This window comes from Lactuca serriola, chromosome 3 (genome assembly GCF_051521515.1).
Source record: "Lactuca serriola cultivar US96UC23 chromosome 3, Lser_US96UC23_V15, whole genome shotgun sequence".
NCBI lineage: Eukaryota > Viridiplantae > Streptophyta > Magnoliopsida > Asterales > Asteraceae > Lactuca > Lactuca serriola.
In genome coordinates, this window is record NC_136410.1 from 251,795,144 (window position 1) to 251,816,131 (window position 20,988).

General features: G+C 33.9%; 1 protein-coding gene and 1 long non-coding RNA gene across 5 annotated transcripts; both read right to left on the reverse strand.

Moving 5' to 3' along the window:
* Positions 1-10,930: 10,930 nt before the first annotated feature.
* Positions 10,931-11,425, reverse strand: LOC145096172 (uncharacterized). The gene has a single exon (XM_079033938.1). It carries the CDS (start codon positions 11,423-11,425, stop codon positions 10,931-10,933), a length of 495 nt encoding a protein of 164 aa, XP_078890064.1.
* A 2,425-nt stretch (positions 11,426-13,850) lies between these two features.
* On the reverse strand, positions 13,851-19,683 carry LOC145093874 (uncharacterized). Of its 4 annotated transcripts, none has more exons than XR_013703125.1 (5): positions 18,726-19,683; positions 18,361-18,523; positions 17,295-17,440; positions 16,772-16,878; positions 13,851-15,438 (listed from the first exon to the last, which is right to left on the reverse strand). It is a non-coding gene; the product is annotated as an uncharacterized LOC145093874 (long non-coding RNA). The 4 variants fall into 4 exon arrangements; XR_013703127.1 differs by having other exon boundaries at positions 13,851-15,258; positions 15,403-15,438; positions 18,361-19,683; XR_013703126.1 differs by having other exon boundaries at positions 13,851-15,258; positions 15,360-15,438; positions 18,361-19,683.
* Between the last annotated feature and the right edge of the window lie 1,305 nt (positions 19,684-20,988).

A 20,988-nucleotide genomic window follows, 5' to 3' on the forward strand; every position in this document is an offset into this window, starting at 1 on the left:
ATGTCTACGGTGAAAATAATATTTTCTTTCTTAAAAACCCGTAAATCTATATCTAAAGGATATTCTACTTATCCGACTTATACAGTTGATATCTCATAAGAGGGGAAGAAAAACTATAAATGATATTCCAGTTGATAATGAATATCCTGATGTTTTCCCTGAAGAATTGCAAGGACTAGCCTCAGATAGACAAGTAGAATTCTGAATTGACCTTATGTCTGGTGCTACTCCAATTGCCAAAGACTGCTATATAGAATGATAGCATTTGGGTAATAGTCGATCGATTGACTAAGAGTGCACATTTCTCGCCATGCGTTAAACAACTCCAATGGAGAAATATGTACAAGTATACTTGGATGAAACGTGAATTAGGATCTCGAGTTGCTCCTAGTACAACTTACCATCCCCAGATAGATGATCAAAAGAAAAGAACAATCCAAACAGTAGAAAATATATTGAAGGTATATGAAGTATTGTATGAGCGTAAATGTTATACTCCAATATGTTGGCGTGATGTAGGACAGAAAGTCCTCAGTGGCCCTGAAATGATTCAAGACACCACTGACAAGATACAGATTGTCCAAGAAAGAATGAAAGCGGCCTAGGATTGACAGAGGTGCTATACAGAAAAGAGGAGACGACCCGTAAAATTCCGGGTGAGTGATTTTGTCATACTGAAGGTATCTCCATCGAAAGGTTTTATGCGATTTAGGAAGAAAGAACGATTAGTAAGCAAGCATACCACATGGAATTGCTTGAAGATTTGGCAGGTATTCATGATGTATTTCATGTGAGTTATCTGCGCAAATGCTTGAGCATATATGGTGAAACGGTCCCGTTATCGAAGGTGAAATTTGATAACAAATTAAGATACGTAGAAGAGCCTGAAGAAATCGTAAATGAAAGAACAACTGAACTACGTAATAAAGAAGTAGATTTGCTGCTTGTCAAATGGAAACACCATCGAGGCCCAAATTATACTTGGGAAAATAAGAATGAGATAAAAGCGAAATATCCCCATTTGTTTTAATCGATGTAATTTCGAGGACAAAATCCTCAAAAGGAGGAGGTATCTGTAACATTCATGTTTTGAAATCGTGTTTTGTAGTGAATAATATTATGATATATTATATAATTTTGAAAGTTAAGTTCTAATAGGATAGTTTTTACTAAGGTTGAAGTAAAACTATGTTTAGAATCACTCGGAAAATATTGGAAGTCTTATGAGATTCCAATCAAATGTCAAATATTGAAATTTAACGAGAATATAAATTTTGAAATAAGTAAAATTTTATTATTCAAAGTTGTAGATAAATTCTTTAGAAACATTTAGGCGAAAACCTCATCAAAATCTGAGTTATAACGAAGAAGCTATGACCAATCGAAGATCCGCGACAAAACCGGCACGGCGCCGAATGACGTAAAAAGTGAGTTTTTGATAAACTACTTTTTAGCCTTGGTGATCTAAATAAAAGTCGTAGTATTTGTTAAACCGAAAATTTTGATAAAAAGAGCTCCAAAATCTTACTTCGTATGAGGAAGTTATGATTTTTCTAAGTTTCGGAATAGCAGTAGACAGCTGAAAACTCGAAATAAATATCGAGCGATATTTAGCCGACACAACGTAAATGAGAATCGAAGGTCTCGTCAATAGTAGTACAACGGTAAAAAGTCTGAAAAAAACGGATGTCGGATGAAGAAGCTATGAATTTTTTACGGATTTTTCCTGTCCTGATCTGTTAAAAATAACAATATTAAAAATAAATTCAAAATTAGCAGACGAAGTCTAAAAGAAAGTTGTAGAGCATAATTTTACCTACACGTGCATATAAATAACGTCAAAAACGGAGCTCGTATGCGAAAATTATGGATTTTAGAAGTTTTGGGTTCAATTTCCAAGAATTTCGCATGGCTGGTGTTCGGCCACATCACCCTCGCCCAGAACTCGTTGCGTGTCCGATGTCGATGTCTCAGCTGAAGACCATCCGGCGTGTGTGCACCCCTGTGTCCGAAGCAACTGCATCATCCAAGACGCTGGACCAATTCGAAGCCGACGCGTGCCCATCTCGCATCTGAGCCTCGCCCCTTCTGTCGCGTGTACCGAGCCTCACAGCCTCGCGCCACCTGCCCTCCTTTCCTCTTGCTTCGGATCTGAGACTTGCACCTATATAAGGGTGGGAGACCTCCTGGGTAAATGTTGGAAAATTGTCACTTTTCACCCTTAAACTCATATTTTAACTACTTTCACTCCCACCCCCCCCCCCAAGCCTCGGTATCATTTTTAACACCCGGAACACGCCCCAAAGCGCCCAAGAAGCGCCATAAATTTATCTTTTCGGTTTAAAGCTCAACCTTCACAGAGCCCGGTTTTCAATAAATCTCCCAGTTTTTATCAAAGAAAGCTATATTATTATAACGAAGTGTTGCACAAATGTCACACCCCAAAACCAAGAACGGCGGAAACGTTCTGGGGCGGAGGACGTCATGTACAGTATCACAACAATGTAAAGTAGTAAACAAGCAACAACATCATCCATTGCATTAATAATATAATTATTATACAAGTGTGTTCTGTCAAATTTTGATAAACACTAAAGCATAAATCAAAATGAGAGATGAGTCTTGAACGAGCTCCATCTTCTCTAAACCTTGCATCGGTACCTGTCTATGATGACCTGAGGATACAAGTAATTTTGAAAGCGAGTATCAGCTTTGAAGCTGGTGAGATCATAAGTATTTTAGTGTCTTAATTTGTATGTAAGAAATTGTTTGTAAATGAAATGTAAGTATGGAAAAATGTAGATGAACTGTAAGTATGAAAATGTTTGTAAAACAACTGTAAATGTTTGAAAAACCCTAGAAATCCCTATGATTCCTACTTTATATAAAGGTGTCGTATACCAAGACTTAACTGTTCTCAATGTAGTCTTCTACCAAGACATAACTGTTCTAAATGTTCATTTCTTGTAAAAGTATGTAATTTTCCCAAGTGTAACTATCATTATCAAAATATAGTTTTTACATTAAATGTTTAAGTGAAATGATCACTAAATATATGTAAAGGGAAAATAAATGTAGTACTGTAGTGTTGTATTATAGGAACTACTGCTATACTAACTACCTTAAACTGGATTTATATTAAGGTATTATGTGATTAATTGCACCATAGTATCGACTGGTAACAACGACATACGAATGGTCGTAAAACGGAATGACGTTTGGCACCCGCAAACCTGCAGGTCCGGCTATAGCTAGCAGCAAGGTGTAGGATAGTCAATCCAGTATAGATCTATAAGCAAACTCACGTTCTCCCTCCAAGAGACTCTGGCTACAACTCGGGTCATGACATTTAAGGCATGCTCCGATACATTGGATCACAATTTTGTTAACGTATTCATGTATATGTACTTATGTAAGTGTAATCATGTAAAAGTATATGAACGTATGCCTTTGCTACCCAAAGGCACTAAACGGACTGAAGGAACTATTATGTCCATATATGTATACATGATATATAACTAATGTTTAAACGACCTTTGGACGGTACCCGATATCCCACCAGACCACATCTCAAGCGCGAAAAGGAAATAGGGTGGATAGCCTTCCTAAGTCTTTTAAACATTACTTATATAACTATACAAATATAGGCATGCATATAACAAAATCTCTATGTAAACGTAATTATGTAATTGTATAGTAATGTACTGTAATGTTCTAGCTGTAATGTATGTTCTCTCTATCTAGTAAGTATTGACTCATGAATGAACTGACTCATTGTGTGATATCGCGTTCTAGTAATAGTTCTAATATCTTCCTAAACTACCCATATGGTAGCTTACTAGTAACATAACTGGTACGTATGAACATGGATGTATACCCTTGCTATCTGAGGGAAATGGATGAACTGGAAAGACCTTTTATGACTATATATGTACACATGATATATAACTAATATTTAAACGACCTTCGGACGGTACCCGATATCCCACCAGACCACATCTCAAGCGCAAAAAGGAAATAGGGTGGATAGCCTTCCTAAGTCTTTTAAACATTTCTTATATAACCATACATATAGAGGCATGTGATTTATAATAAAAGCATAAATAAGTTTTGTAAAAACCTTTGAACATAAATATTTTCTAAGAAAAGATCAACTTGATGTCGATCTATAAAAGGGTTTTGAATGCATGGGTTTGATAAAACGGTTTAGTATAAAGGAACATTTGTTTGAAACACAATTGTAAATAAGTTTGAAATGTAATATACAGAGTAAAATGTACAGTGTAATAAGGAGTTTTAAACATATAAAGTGTTTATGAAAATCATTTGAAGGAAACTGTTTGGTAAAACGGCTAATGAGTAGTAAATCATTTGAATGTTGCTTATTAATCACATGTGATTGATATAATAAGTAGCATGATTCTACTTGTATCCCCCCCCATAAAACATTTAAAAATATTTAAAACATTGATTAAGGGGGTATGAACTCACCTGTTGTGGGTGATACGGATGAACTGAAGAGGTAGGACCGCTAGGTGTCAAGTGAAGTCTTGAACACACTCTATGATCCTAGTTAGCATATAATTTCACATATATGTAACAAATTAGTTTATAAACAACTAATAAACAAGTCAAGAGACCCTAGGACATGCTAAACACCTTTATCAAGTGTTATTAGCCTCTAGGATTGCATCTAAGTGTTTGTAGGGGAAGCTATTGTGTATAGGGCTCAAGGAAAACTCCACCATGAAGTTCACGGCCCTATTAACACTACCAAATGAGTTTACTGTCATAAAATCATGAGTTTACGGCCGTGAACTCATACCTATGTGTCCATTTGATGTTTGTTGCTCTATAAGGCCCTAATAAGCATTTCTACTTAATGGCTTGGTCTATGGAAGAGTTTAGGGCATAATATAACTCCTTTTAGGAGTTTACGGCCCTGGGACCATATTCCCTTGGAGATTACGGCCGTAATCTCCCTTGGGAGGGTGTTTAAGGTGTTTTCAAGTCCCTAAATTAACTAGGAACTAAACTAGGCTATTGTACAAGGCTTTGGAAGAGTTTATGGCACCTTTTGGTACCATTTTATGGATTTCACGGCCCTAGAACCTTTTGGGCCGTGAACTCTCTTTCTCCCTTGAATCTTAATTGTTTTGGTGGTCTAAACATGTAATGTAGGCTTCTAGTTTGAGATCCGAGGCTTTGAGGAGCATTGGGACACTTTTGGCCCTTAAAATGGAGTTTACTCCCCAAGTGTTCTTGGGCGGTAAACTCCCAAATCTTGAGGTTTTGGATTGTTTTCTAGTCCTAAATACATTTAGAAATAAGCCTAAGTTCGTTACTTATCATGGGGAAAAGACTAGGTAGCATTTAAGCCTCATTTTGGAGTTTACTCTCCAAGAACGTTCTTGGGCGGTAAACTCTCGATTCTCACAGATTTGATATGTAATCTAAGTTATTAAGCACATAATAAGATTTATAAGACAACTAGAGAAGTGTACTCACGATTCGGGATAAAAACCCGAAGATCCGTGAGAGAGAAAATGGCTTTTCTCTAGTTAGAAATGCGAATAATGAATGAATTTGGTTCAGAATTCTATTTATAGTCCTGAGATATTTTTGGCAGAAAATATTTTTATTCCCGGAATGAAATCTACTATTCTAGAGTATTGGAATAACAGTGTTGCACAAAACCCTAGTGCATCCACTCTCCTGATATCTCCTTAAGTGTAAATCCTGAAAAGCTGCCAAACTTATACCCGAAGTCTGGAATTTCACTGAAAATGTTCTACTTCTATTGGCTTCAAATGGTTTGTACAGAATGGAAATTTCGGGTTGTCACAACAAATTACTATTTTAACCCCTAGTTATTTTAAGGTGAGTTCAATATATAGGAACAATTGTATGTTATGTGTTATATGTGCTATGGGTTTTTCTGTGTTATTATCTCGTGTTGTTATTTCATGCTATATTGGTAGCAAATTTATACCTTTGACCATGTGATCAGTGAAAGGACTTAGATTCACGCTGGTACTGGTATGTAGCCTCTGGCCATGTAGAGCATGTCTCCGTAAGAGAATAACTTCTATTCTATGGCATTGGCAAATGGTTAGACATGACTATAAGCCTGAAATCTACTAAATGTTAATCAAAAACGCAAGAATCCTTCAAAAATAAGATCAAATACGCTCCAGATCTAGCCAAAAGGATGGATACTATCCAAGCTCTGATACCACTTGTAAGTCCCAAATCTATTTGTGTCTCAATAATATCCGTTTGATGGTGCGGAACGGATGATGCCAGATCAAAATAAAGAAGGAGAAGAAGAATAATATGAATCTTGTATGATTTGATATGAGTGAAGTTCCCTTAAACATGATTCACACACTTATGTTCCTTTCTCTCTCTCTCTCTCTCTCTCTCTCTCTCTCTCCTTATGCTCATCATCCCCTCCTCACCCCTAACACCTATATATATATATATATATATATATATATATATATATATAGCGAACATGGGCCGTGAACCAGTTTACGGTCATAAACACAATCGCAAATATATTACATGACTGAAAAATACATTTTCCTAGAAAAGTAAAGTATAAATCAATATTTTAGACCCAACAACAAATAATACTTTTCCTTATATTTCTATTCACTAATTAATTATGATTAATTTATATGAAATGCAATGGAATTAGCAAATGTTAGTGGGTTATTATTATTATTATTATTATTATTTTGTTCGTATAATAGCTTTTCATAGATATATTTGTTCGGCCCATTGGCCTCCTCTGATGTATTCATATATATGCTGTGAATTAATAATAGATGGGTTTTTATGGGAAAATACAAACAATCTCAATGAGATTGTTTGTATTTTCCCATAAAAACCCATCTATTATTAATTCACAGTATATATATGAATACATCAGAGGAGGCCAATGGGCCGAATAAATATATATATGAAAAGCTATTATACAAAACACAATAATAATAATAATAATAATAATAATAATAATAATAATAATAATAATAATAACCCGCTAACATCCCCCCGCAGTGAGAACGGGAGGAGACTCTCGCACGTTCAAAATGGTTCTAAAATCAAGAAATAAGGACGTAGGAAGACTCTTCGTAAAGATGTCAGCATACTGAGACGAAGAAGGAAAATGAAGTACACGCACATGACCAGTAGCAACCTTGTCCCGAACAAAATGAAGATCAATCTCGATATGTTTGGTCCTTTGATGATTAACCAGATTAGACGAAATATAGATAGCACTCACGTTATCACAATATACAATCGTACCTCGATGAGGAGAAGAGTGAAGCTCTAACAGAAGATTGCGAAGCCAACATGTCTCAGCTACAACATTCGCGACGTTGTGTTCTGTCGTTTAGAGGACCAAGAGAGGAGATTGTGTCCAAGAAAAAACACAGTAGCCCGAAGTGGATCGTCTAGTAACCGGACAGCCAGCCCAGTCGGCATCAGAATACGCGATGAGATCGTTACCAGGAGAAGAAAATAGTTGAAGCCCGTGACCGATAGTACCACGTATGTAACGCAGGATGCGTTTCAGAGCTGTAAAGTGAGGTTCCCGCGGGTCATGCATATAAATACATATCTGTTGTACTGCATATGTGATATCCGGTCTCGTAAATGTGAGATATTGAAGAGCACCAGCAAGACTACGATACAAAGTAGGATCATCAACCGGCGGACCCGACCCATCAAGCTTAGATGACATATCAACTGGAGTGCGAGTTGATTTACAGTTAAGCATCTTAGCCCGATCAAGGATCTCATTGGCATATTTATGTTGAGAAAAAAATAGACCAGTGGTGGAGGGAGTAGCAGAAATACCCAAAAAATAATGTAAGTCACCAAGATCAGACATAGAAAACTCAGCACTCAAAAGAGAAATGATGTGAGTCAGGAGCTGAGAAGAGAATCCAGTGAGAACTATGTCATCCACATAGAGGAGGATATATGCCATATGAGAACCCTGTCTGTAAATGAATAGTGAAGAATCACACCTGCTAAGCACAAAACCAATACGTGTGAGAAACATCGCAAAACGCTAAAACCAAGCTCGCGGTGCTTGTTTAAGACCATATAACGATCTTTTCAACAAGCAAACATGATCCGATCTAAAAGGGTCCCGAAACCCTGGGGGCTGTTGCATGTATACAGTTTTCTGAAGGTGATCGTGAAGAAAAGCATTCTTCACATCAAGTTGACAAATGGGCCAATGGTGCATGACAGCAATGCTCAAAACAGTACGGATGGTAACAGGTTTAACGACCGGACTGAACGTCTCATCACAATCAATAACATGTCTCTGGCTGCTTCCATTTGCAACAAGACGAGCTTTGTATCTAGACAATGAACCATGTGCATTTAATTTCTTCTTAAATAGCCAAATACAATTAATAACATTAGCATCGGGTGGTCACGGAAGTAGAACCCAAGTATTATTTGAGATAAGAGCAGTATATTCTTCTTTCATCGCATTAAGCCAGTTAGGATCATTAAAATCCAGTAAATAATTTTTAGGAACAGGAGATGTAGAGTCTATGTGTAAATTGAGTTTACGGATTGGTTTAGAGATACCCAATTTAGATCGGGTAAGCATGGGATGTTGAGATTGAGTAGATGTGACACTCGGAGGGGACTCAGACAGAGGATATGAGGTGGCCGGTTGAGAAGGGTTGTGGGGCGGAGAGAATCCTGGCACTGATGAATCAACAACAGATGGGTCAGGCACAATTGGGCTTGGCGGACCGGTAGAGGAATCAGACTCACTAAGCAGTTCGATAGTTGGCTGATCAATGACTCCACAAGGAGATGCTGGTGGAGTCAAGGGAGGTGTGTCACCATGAGAGAATGATGGAAACAAGACATGATAAGGAAGATATGAGGTGTTGTTTTCATTGTCGAGAAACAAGTATGAGGGTGCGATATTAGGCATCATGGAGCCAAAAGGAAATATTGTTTCATCGAATACCACATGGCGTGAGATAATGATTTCATTAGTGTCAAGGTTAAGGCACCAGTAACCCTTGTGATTAGTCGGGTAACCAATAAAAATACACGGAGTGGAGCGTGGTGCTAATTTATGAGGTGTAACAATATGTGGAAAACATACACACCCGAACACCCGTAAGTGATCATAATTTGGTTGAGTTTTGTAAAGTTTATGAAAGGGGGTGTCATGATGAAGAGTGGTTGAAGGAAGAATGTTTATAAGATGTGATGACATGTGTAAATCTTCGACCCAAAATGTGGGAGGAAGTTGAGCATGAAAAAGAAGAGCACGTATACCATTGTTAAGAGTGTGAATCATAGGCTCAGATTTTCCGTTCTGTTGGGATGTATAAGGACATGAAAAACGCATTAGGATGCCATTTTGATCGAACAATTGATGAAATTTTTTGTTGTTGTATTCACCCCTGTTATCACATTGAAGTGATTTAATATCTGTTTGAAACTGATTTTTAACAAACTCATGGAAAATCACAAATTTATCAAACACGTCAGATTTGTTACACAATGGATAAACCCAAACATATTGAGAAAAATCATCTAGAAACAAGACATAATATTTAAGACCACTTGTGCTCTCAATAGGAGAGGTCCAAACATCAGAATGTACCAATTCAAAAGGAAAAGACGAAACAGAACTCGAAGAATTAAAAGGCAATCTAATGTGTTTGCCCTTTTGACATGCATGACATAGACTAGAGTCTTTATTATACGAACTTGAAATAAAACCATTATTAACCAAATGTTGAAAAATGTGATGTCTCGGATGTCCAAGACGTTGATGCCAAAGAGACGGAGCAATGGAGACACAAGCTTGAGGAGTCGGGGTTGTAACAGGATAGAGATCCCCAGTGCTATCACATCGCATGAGAATTTGTTTGGTGCTGAAATCCTTCACAGAAAATCCAAACGGGTCAAACTCAATGGTACACATATTTTCACGAACAAAACGACGAACAGAAATAAGATTTTTAATAATAGATGGAGTAATCAAAACATTTTTAAGTGTAATAGTGCGATACGGATTTTGATGCGGAAGAGTGGTGTGTCCCATTTTAATTACAGGCATAGATGATCCGTCCCCTACTATAACAGATGAAGAAAAATTATTATTTTTATCAGAAACGTACTTGAGTATACATGCACTGGAGTAAAGGTGCGATGTGGCCCCGGTATCCATGTACCAATCACTTTGCCCTGGGTCATTTAGAGTCATCGTATTGAACATTTGAGGCAATGTAGTAGGTTCATTATGTGGCTGGTGAACCTGATGTGTCGAGTAGAAAGCCTGCTGAACAGGGGTTGTAGGTGGGCTAAAAAACTAATGCTGGTGGGCTGATGTGTGCTAGGTCAGAGGCTGTTTGGTACCAATGTTGGACTGAAATGGAGCAACTAGTGGACTAGGTAGAAGACCCGGCTGAGAAGACTCGTGAGTGGGCTGGTGTACTTGAAACCACCCATAAGCCCATGCACTTCCATTGCGATTTTGATTCTGTTGACCACCTGCATTAGAAAAGTTAGAGCCACAATTAAATTTACTACCATTATTGTGGTAGTTGTTGTAGTTATTTCGACCACCATTGCGACCACCGCCCCGGCCACCTCGATAATTACGACCCCCTCGTCCACCACGGAAGCCACCACGGTGATTAGAAGTGTGGTTTGAGGTCTCAATGTTTAGGGCAATTTGAGATGAAGCATGATCCATATGAGTGAGAGAGGCCTCTTTCTTTTCTTCTTGTATCATCTCCTGTTCTTCAAGAACCAAGATAGAACGAGCATCCCAAAAGGACAACGCTGGATCATGATGTCTTATGTTTATTACCACATGTCGATACTTTGAAGTGAGCCCGTTCAGCATATAGGCAACTAGATTAATTTATGGAACTTTAGAACTCATGTGTTCAAGACGATCAGCAAGTGACTTGATCTTGTTACAATATTTAGTGATTGTCGAGTTTCGGATTGAGATGTTACGTAGCTCCCTGTCAATTTGGATGATCTTTGAAGTCTTGTTGTCATGAAAAACTTTCTCGAGGCTTTCCCAGATCTCAAGGGTTGTTGCTTGTTTCTTAAAAATCATGTTCAAGAAAGAGATGGAGAGAGTACCATAGAGCCAAGATTTGATGATTGAATCCATCCGAAGCCATGCATCCTTAGCCGATGTTGACTTTAGTGTTTCCTTTTCTGATGATGCTTTGATTGGTTCAACAGGAGGGCGGAGATGATCGTCTACCCCATATCCTATGCAATGAATCTCAAAAAGCTCTCTCCATATGTCATAGTTCATCTGCTCCAGGTAAAGAACAAGGGGTACAACGTGTTTAATGTTAATGGTAGATGTATGTTTATTAGACGAGTTGTTTCCTGACATCTTGAGAACACCTATAGCAGAGACAGAGTAGAATCAGAAGATTAGAATAGAAGATAGAATTGACAAGATGAAAATAGGTTGAACGACAGAAGAATAGCCGTCGAGTAGGGTTTACAGGGAAATTGTTATTGCTCTGATACCATGAGATTGTTTGTATTTTCCCATAAAAACCCATGTATTATTAATTCACAGTATATATATGAATACATCAGAGGAGGCCAATGGGCCGAACAAATATATCTATGAAAAACTATTATACAATAATAATAATAATAATAACCGCTAACAGCAAATATCCATAAATTCCTATATTGATGAATTCAGACTTAATATCCTTTATAATATGAAGTGCAATGGAATTAACTTTCGTAGATCCACTGTAAATTCATATTCCGAAAGAATGAATTGATAGGATAACCGTTTAAATTGCCTAATAATCATGAACCAAAGGGCTTCTAGCCCGGTAGTATCCGGTGTTGCCCTTCCTCCTTGAGGTTGAGGGTTCGAGTCCCGTTGCGGATATAGGTGGATTTAAGGAGTAGTCCAGAAGTAGATTAGATTTGTGGTTTAAAAAAAAAAAAAAAAAAAAAAAAAAAAAAGTATAATCATGAATATTAAATCATGCATTCAATTATACAGACATAAAACTACCATTATGAATAAGCGTATATTTTTAATAAGCGTTCATTAACAATATGAACAACTACTAATATTTGTGTGAAACAAATCAAGTCATATCATCTACATCTAAACAAAAAAGTAATGGGACTTAACCCATAATTCAAACAAACAAAACAACAAAAACTAAAATAATGCTAAAAATACCGTAAGAGAACCAAAATGAATATTCTTAAATTTATGTACTTCATTCTAATACTTTTACTGTGATTTTTTAACTTTATTTTGCTTGTTTTTTTTCTATATTCTTCAACATACACTATTTTGGATGACCAAAGTCTTTGTTTATAGTATTTCAAGACCGACCTAAAATACGGTGCGATGATATATTCGTAGTGTGGTACGGTATTTATCTACAAAATCTTCAAAATCCTTAGAATATTCTTCATTCTAATTTCCAGTTGACTTCTTTAGGAGTGTTCGCTTGGATGGTTTAGTTCCATTCGATCCAATCAAATTAATCCAAATTTATTTTGTTTTTCAAAACATGGATCTAAATCGTCCAAACTAAATTAAAAAATAATTCAATCCAACCAAATTAAAATTCAGTTGGATTGGTATTACAATTCGGTTTTTAAAAGGCAAGATATTTTAATAAATATATACTTGAGTATTAGCTCACTCTATAGAAGAAACTAAAGAAAATTTTTTAATTAGTTATGAATTAAAATTTACAAACAACCATGAAAATATATTAACGTATATTATTATAAATAAAAAAAACTTTTGATAAGAAATACATATTAATGTATTATGTTAAATGAAACTTTCTAATATATTGGAAAGATAATTTTTTAAATTTATAAACTATTAAAGATATATATTAGAAATAATAAATTTTATTTGGTTTTTTTTGTATTAATCGGTTCTTATTTCAAAAGCCAAAACCAATTTAAAATCCAAAATAATAATTTGGTTTTGTTGAAAACCAATTCAAAATTTTTATCCTAACCAAATAGTCTAATCCAAATTATTTAATTGAATATTTCCATTTTATCCAAATAATGAAGAATCCTAATCTTCCTTGGTCATTAAGCCACAAAATTATGCTCTATATTTTCTCTTTACAACTTCTATTTTATCAAATTTTCATTTTTATTTGCAAATCATAAATATATATAGCAATTATGCATCTATTGTCCTCATTTAAAAACAAAGATATTATTAAAAATATATGAAAATATATATATAATTTCACAAACATCAACTTATACTTTAAACTTTCTATTCTTAGCCATTTTTCTAACATTTTGAAATCATTTTTCTAATATTTTAAGTCCTTTGAGATGATTTAATTTAACCTTCAGTTAAGTCCATGTTTTGTGAATTTCGCGCCTAAGGCTCTTCTAGTAGTTAATATTTCATTAATTTGATTCGAATAAGTTTTAAACTAGTGTCATACCCGTCCGGTGGAAGACTGAGCGGTGTAATAAAAACATGTTGATTTTACTTTATTCTATATTGGTCATTGTTGTACATGTCTTAACAAAGTATATTGCTATTCAAGCGGGTCTCACAAAGTGTCAGTGATTCAGTTACCACTTGTATGATATAAGAAAAAAATAGAATGAAACAAAAGTTCATCAGAAAACAATTGATTTATAATGCTTTGTATATATCATAATGCGTTATAACTTACTTAATTGTCTTACTTGTCCGTGATTATAATTGATGATGCATTACATGGTACACTAATAATGAGTTGAAATGTTGATGTAAAATCGTATACGCTATTATTGTTGCAAAATACATTGTTGTAATCGAGAACTTTGGTAAAGTACATTGTTATTTCTGGAAATTTTGGTAGTGTACATTGTAAATTACGGTAAACAAATGCGATAAAAAAATTCCCCACACACCACTTTTAAAGTGTCTTTCTTTATTTTCACTCTTTTAATGTTAAACGCACATTACCTAAATTCAATGATACAACATAATTAGATTACAAAAAGAAATCATCAGGTGGTTGGCAGTAGGGATGAACATTTGACTCTGTGGAACCAAAAAATAAAACGGAAACCGAACCGAGGTATTCAGTCTGGTTCTCTATTTTCCACTAAATTGATTCCTAGTTCTTCGTTTGTTGGGCCCGGTCTAAAACCATAAACAACCTTACTTGTAGAACCAAACTGGTTCTCTATTTGAGATTATAAGCACTACATATATTGTCATTTTGCATTCTCAATTTGATAGCCATTTCAAAACCGACATCAAACTAAAAGGGTAAGATGGTCATTTACTTAATTTGGATAGTTATCTAGTAAAAATGTATGTATACGATACTTTTCCGGACATATATCATTACTCGTTCAGCCACTTTATGAATACATACTTAAAAAAGAAAAATAGAAACTTGCAATTTATCTTGATAAATCTACCCAGTTATAACATTTAACTTTCAATTTTTTTCTTAATATACCAGTGAAAAAGTTGTTTATATTTAGATTGACATTATTATAAATAAGTAGATTTTTTCAAAATAAAAGTACAGTGTCGTATTAAGAACTAAAGTAAGATGCTATAATCAAACAGGCAATCAAAATACAATACTATTTCTTGCATTTAACCCAAATATTTTATTCGATAAGATAGAAGAAAATTGCTACTCTTTAAAAGACATGCAACCAAGAAAAAAATCATGCCCAAACTACCCTTTGGCTAAAATTAAATTAACATCAATTAACTTTTACTTAGGTAAATCAAAGATTCTTTTGTTGCAGATTAAAACGTAGGTATAAAAAAGATCTTTAATTTATAAAAAAATAACAAAAAAAACTAAAAGAACTTAATGATTTTTAGCTTTTTATAGTATTGTAACCAGCAAAAATAAAATCTAATTTGACAAATGTAGATTTATTCTTTGGAGCATAAAGAAAAACCCAAAATAAAAACAAAAAGTAGGATAAAAATCTTATCTTGCACCAAAGATATGTTCTTCAATATATTTCTAGTTTTTAAGTAAAATAAAAACTCGTTAGATAGTTTCGGACTTTCGGTAGATTTCATGAAGTACTTGGCCCCGGTTTGGGCCCACGGGATTTTTTTTAGTTCTTTTTTATAAATTCATAAGAATATTAATCAATGATTAGCTTACAAATTAGCCATGGCTTGTGTTTTTTTTTCACTTTCCTTCTTTCTAATTGGTTTGAAGGTCCCTACACAAGGAAAATTATAAAATAAGTGTTCCATTCTTCCACAATCATAAAAAATTGAAGGAAAGAAATCATAGTTTTAACAAAGGTTTAAGCATACCAACCAAAAAGAAAAATGAAGAGTGAATCAGAAATAAGATGACAAACCAGGGGAAAAACTTGTTCATGCCATGATGAGGGTACCTAAATAACAAATTTAACAAAATAAATACATGTTAGTTAAAGCAAAATATTAAAGTATCACTTACATTTTATTGTTAAAAAAAGAATAGATATGTTGCTATTATTGGTAAAAACGATAAATATGTTGCTATTATTGGTTAATAAGATAAGTACATTGCTATTAATGGTAAAAAAATAATCATGTTGCTATCATAATTTGAAAACATTAATACAAGAATTAATACAATTTTTTTTATTTTTTTATTCCAACTTTTTTTTAAAATTTATTTAAACAGCATATCTGGTCGAAAATCATCCCAACTGATACACTTTTAGCACCGATAATGATTGGCGGTAGATGTATGCAAAGATAGCAATCACCATCTCCATGGGCAAATCAAAGTACGTTGCTATTTCTTGTATCTATCTATAAAAAAAGGAAGTAAAGAAATGTTTGTATTTTTCAGCAAAGGAAGATATGGAAACATAATTAACACTATCATTATACATCATTCTTAGATAGTGCCATACCAGGATTCATGACCCTGAATTCAACCCAACTAAGCGATACCCTTTGATTTTGTAAACTTGTTTACTGGTATCTATGGGTTATTCCTCTGGTCAAGTTATCCAAGTAAATTTGGACCCTTTTACCAATCAATATTTCTTAATCATTCAATCATGTTGTCCCCCCTTAATGCCTAAAATTGGAACCCATTAGATTTTGTATGGTTGTATCTGACGCTTTATTTCATCATATCTAGCCTTTAGGTATCCTAGAGTAGTAGCATCCATCTACAAAGAAAATTTATATTATATATTAAATTGCATCAGAACATGTGTTTTGACTTTGTTACAACATATCAGTTGCTTGTCACATAGTGCGAAAGCTATAGTCATATTTGGTCACGTAATGTATATTTCAATTGCTTGAAACAAACATCAAAGGTTTTCCCAACTTATTTTTCTTCCAATAATTCTCCAATACAAGCTATTAATATTTCTCTTTCATTGCTCCCTCATAAACCTCAATATCTCAATAAACCTTCAAGAAATTCACAAATCGCATTAAATGCCTAAACTTTCCCAAAAGCTTCTGTAATTTGTAGAGTTTCAATGCCAACAACACAAAGTCATAAAAGTTAGTTAATATCTTTGTAAATTTTGGGTTTATGTGGATTATTATCAAGTTAATAATACAAGGAACATTAGAACTCAAGTTTCCATCTCCTAACAGTCCATCAAGAGCAGTTTGATGCGTACAACAGCCTTCCTTTGTTTATGAGATGAAATTAGGATGTTATATTAAAAAAATAAATGTGTGAGATTATGCTAATTGCTCAAAAATACGTACATTGTCCAGGAAGATCATCAGATGGGTTTTTCCTTGCACCTCACAGCAATATTGATGTCATCTGATGGACTAAGGTCAAAGCTAAGACAATCTGTTTCATCATCCACCTGAAATATAATAATAATCATTATTTTGTATTTAAAAAGAAAAACTCACAAAACATAAAACGTATAAGTAATAAGAACAATACGGAAAGAAAGACGTAATAAATAAAATTAAGGAAATTAAGTGATTTTTGTTTTTTAGATAGCCAAAGAAATGGAAGTTTCTTTTTCACTTAATACCGAAAGAAAGACAAAATAAGGAAAGTTAAGGAAAATAATCTTTCATCACTGAGCCCTAACTTTTTACAAATTTTCCCTCATATTTTTCCCTTCCATCTCTCCCATAACGTGCTGCCATTTTCTAAGTATATTTTAAACTATCATTTATTCTAACGTAACTTTATCCAAACATCACTTAAAAATTAAAAAAAAAAACAAAAAACAAAAATATATGATTAGTATGTATTAAGTGGATGTACCTTAAGTTTTATACTTTGTATTACATCATGCATGTCTCCCAATAAGAAGTTTTTTCTTTCAACTTCATTAAAAATTCCCTCTTTTTGATTATCACTTACTCTTCACATTTTTTCTCCTTGGATTTCTTTGGTGAGAAGCTATAAATCTAAAAGACAAATGAAAAGTTAGTACAAAACAAAACCATACTTAATTAATGTTGATATTAAAACATATATATATATATATATATATATATATATATATATATATATATATATATATACACTTGAAAATTTTGCCATATTATAGCACCAACAATAGTTTTGTATTTAAACTTGAATAGAGGCAATGAAGTTTATAAACTGACAAATAAACACTTTATTTGAAAGTACAATGCTTAAATAAGAAAAAGTAACATAATTTTTACTGAAAATATGTACAATGCTATTATTTCCAACAAAACAACTTTCATGACTAAGTGCTTAAGCTATTAAGCATTTTAATGGGTTCAAAATATGATTGAAAGTGTGGATCAGACAAGATACAAAGATACAACAACAACACTAAAACATTTCAATACAAATGGAGGGTGGGGGGTACAATGGTCCAAAATCAAAAATGATGCAGGAGGGGTAACATGGTCCAAAATCATTAAAAATTAATTAGGAATTTGTTATAATTGTAAAAAAGTAATACATATATTTTTCTTTTTACAAGTTGTTGGTTAAGGTAATGAATCTGAATTTGCATCTGTTTTAAATTCCTTACTCGATTGTTTGATTTTGGTTCAATTTCTTCAGATAAATTTAGTCTTTGGGGTTTTTGATGCTTTGATGATGTTTTCAAGTTGTTGGACGTTTGACTATGTCTTACAGGTGCATGATAAAATGCCTAAGAGGGATCATAATTTAAGAAAATCCTTATTCTGTTAAGTTTAATTTCATTATATCTTTACTAAGGGTTCTTTTTTCATTAGAAATTACAAGAAGCTATCCAGAGACATTATGAGGTTTACATATAGAACTGATTCCATGTTTCATTTCATTGTAACTTCTCAATAATGATGCTACAATTGGAGGGACTTACATGAAGCTCTGATGAGGAAGACATGCCAAACACGTAAACCTTAAATAGGGTTGCTGGAGTTGCCTGTGATGGTAGACCTCTTGACAAACATGTGAAGAACTTCAAATTGTCTGCCAATGGTCCACAATTGGATTTCATACTCTAGCAATGTTATTCATATCACCTGCATCAATAACCAACAATAAAAGAACCTAAAATCAAAAACAATAACTGGAAAAATTATAGAAAACTGAAAGCACAATCAAACATTTCTCTTAATCAGAGCGCCATATCTGCAACATCGTTTTTTTCTAAAACAAACAACCCCACCACATCAATTTCTTCTTCTATAGAAGTCTGCGTTTGACATTAAAATCCAGACAAACCTGTAATCAAGAAGATCTTAGACATTGATTGGGAGAGCTTCTGGCCTTTATAGCATATACAAAAGTGCCTCCATTACATGTAACCTAAATTGCCCAGTATAAATATTTAGCTTGATGTAAGATATACTTGTCCATTTATACACAAATCTCATGGTGCTTCTAGAGTTATTACAAAAGATTGAAGGCAAAATCTGTAGCAGTGCATGTGTACACGACTTCTTAGATTATTAATAAACCATTAACTTTTTAGATTAACCAAAAGAAACATAAAGGCATTAATACAAACAGTTGGCATGCTTACTTATGAAAATTAAAAAAAAAAAAAAAAAAAAAAAAAAAAAAAAAAAAAAAAAAAAAAACCAAAACGGAGGCTCAGATATGTTGTAATGGAGTTTGTTTTGCCTAAATCCGTCATGGCTGCAATCGCAGTTGCAATGCATGTCAATTTAGAGAGAGAAAACTCTGAAGACAAAAAAATGCCTTCCGGACGGATTGCCCAGCCAAGATACAGATCAGCTCTCCAAACTCCAATTTTGCTCAGGCTACATTTCATCATCATCGCCTCGTCCATCTGAAGTACAAATCAACATCAACAACAACAAAATTGCGTGAATGCCCTCAAAGAGAGAGAGAGAGAGAGAGAGAGTAGTTGGTGGTGAATCGGCGTCGAAATCATCGGCTCATACTTGATCAGAGGATCAAATGGCAAGAGGAGTTGCTATCAGAGAGCCTCATCACCCTCGCCGGAGTCTCATTGCTTGAGCAAAAAACAACGAACTAACATCGAACCATCAATATATAGGCGGATGACGATGAACTGATTCAACAGTTACCGAAATAGAGGCATGGACGGAATCGTGGGTAGAGACGGAATCGTGCGGGAGAAGAATCAGGAAGATGAACTGCAAGAAACCGCCAAAATCGAGTTTATGCGGACGAGATTGAAAGAACGTGGAGTTTTAAGGGAACGGTTAGACTCACCGTCGTCAATAATAGTATTTATAATTAATTCGTATCGTCATAACTAACTAAAATATTTAATTTATTAATTCAATTTTTATTTAATCTTAATAACTTAATTTATAGCTTTATTTTATTTTCCATTTTTTATTTTCGCAAATAGTGGCCAAAAGTTCTAGGCCTAGAAAGTGGGTATTACATTTCACATGCGGTTGTATTGTAATATTTTGATATGTCCCGAATTTTAATTTGGGAAAATATTTATATAGTTGTGTTGGTATGGGTTTAACCAGTTTTCCTAAATTTCATGCCGAATTTTAGGATGAAGTTTTATAATTTTTAGATATTTATACCTATTTAACTATAATCGTTCCTAGTTGCAACCAAAAATATGCTTTACCATGTCTTCGAAATATCCCAAATATGATATAAGTTGTGAGGTGTCAAACAGGGAGGGAAATGATTTTGCATGAGTGGTAGAGCTAGTTTGAAGGATGTATGGAGGTTGTTCTTAAGCTGAGAAAGATCTAGGGGGAGCTCTAAAGGATTTCTTGAATCAAGAAAAAAATAAAAGAGATGTAGGAGTGTGCTTTCTTGTTGAGATCGAAAAGAGAGGATGGGTGTGCTGCGAGCGAAAATGTAGTTGACTTGGAGTTGTCAACTAGCTATGGTTGTGGTCGATGGAGAAATGCAGCATATAGTGCTTGTGGTGGTGTTTGATAATGAGGCAATAACATCGATATAATTATTCATAATTTCATATGTTCTTAATCTTTGAAAAGAAATATAGGTAAAGAGAGAAAGAGAGTCCTTAAGAAATAGATAGAGTTTTATTTTACTAAAATAATTAAATAACCTATAAGACTCTACAAAAATGAGAAACGAAGAAAAAGATAAATTGGTCATTTTCAAATACTTAAGTAGTACTTTCTACGGTTAACAATGTTTTTGGGAAACGAAATATTGTTGACAAAAAATTATTTTATTGCATACAATGGAAATATATATATATATATATATATATATATATATATATATATATATATATATATATATATATATATATATATAGAGAGAGAGAGAGAGAGAGAGAGTTAGGTTCAAATGTTTTCACTATCTATTGTGTGCATGTATGACTATTTCTGAACCAATCATTTTAGTTATTTTAATAAAGTAATTAATGTATATTAAATGCTGAAGATATAATTAATAATTATTATATTTTCAATATGTAATATGCATTAATTACTTTCTTAAAATAACTAAAATGATTGGTTCAGAATCAGTCATACATACACACAAT

Bases quoted from the DNA above. Each gene is read 5' to 3' on its own strand.
- LOC145096172 (XM_079033938.1), bottom strand. From the start codon at position 11,425: ATGTCAGGAAACAACTCGTCTAATAAACATACATCTACCATTAACATT.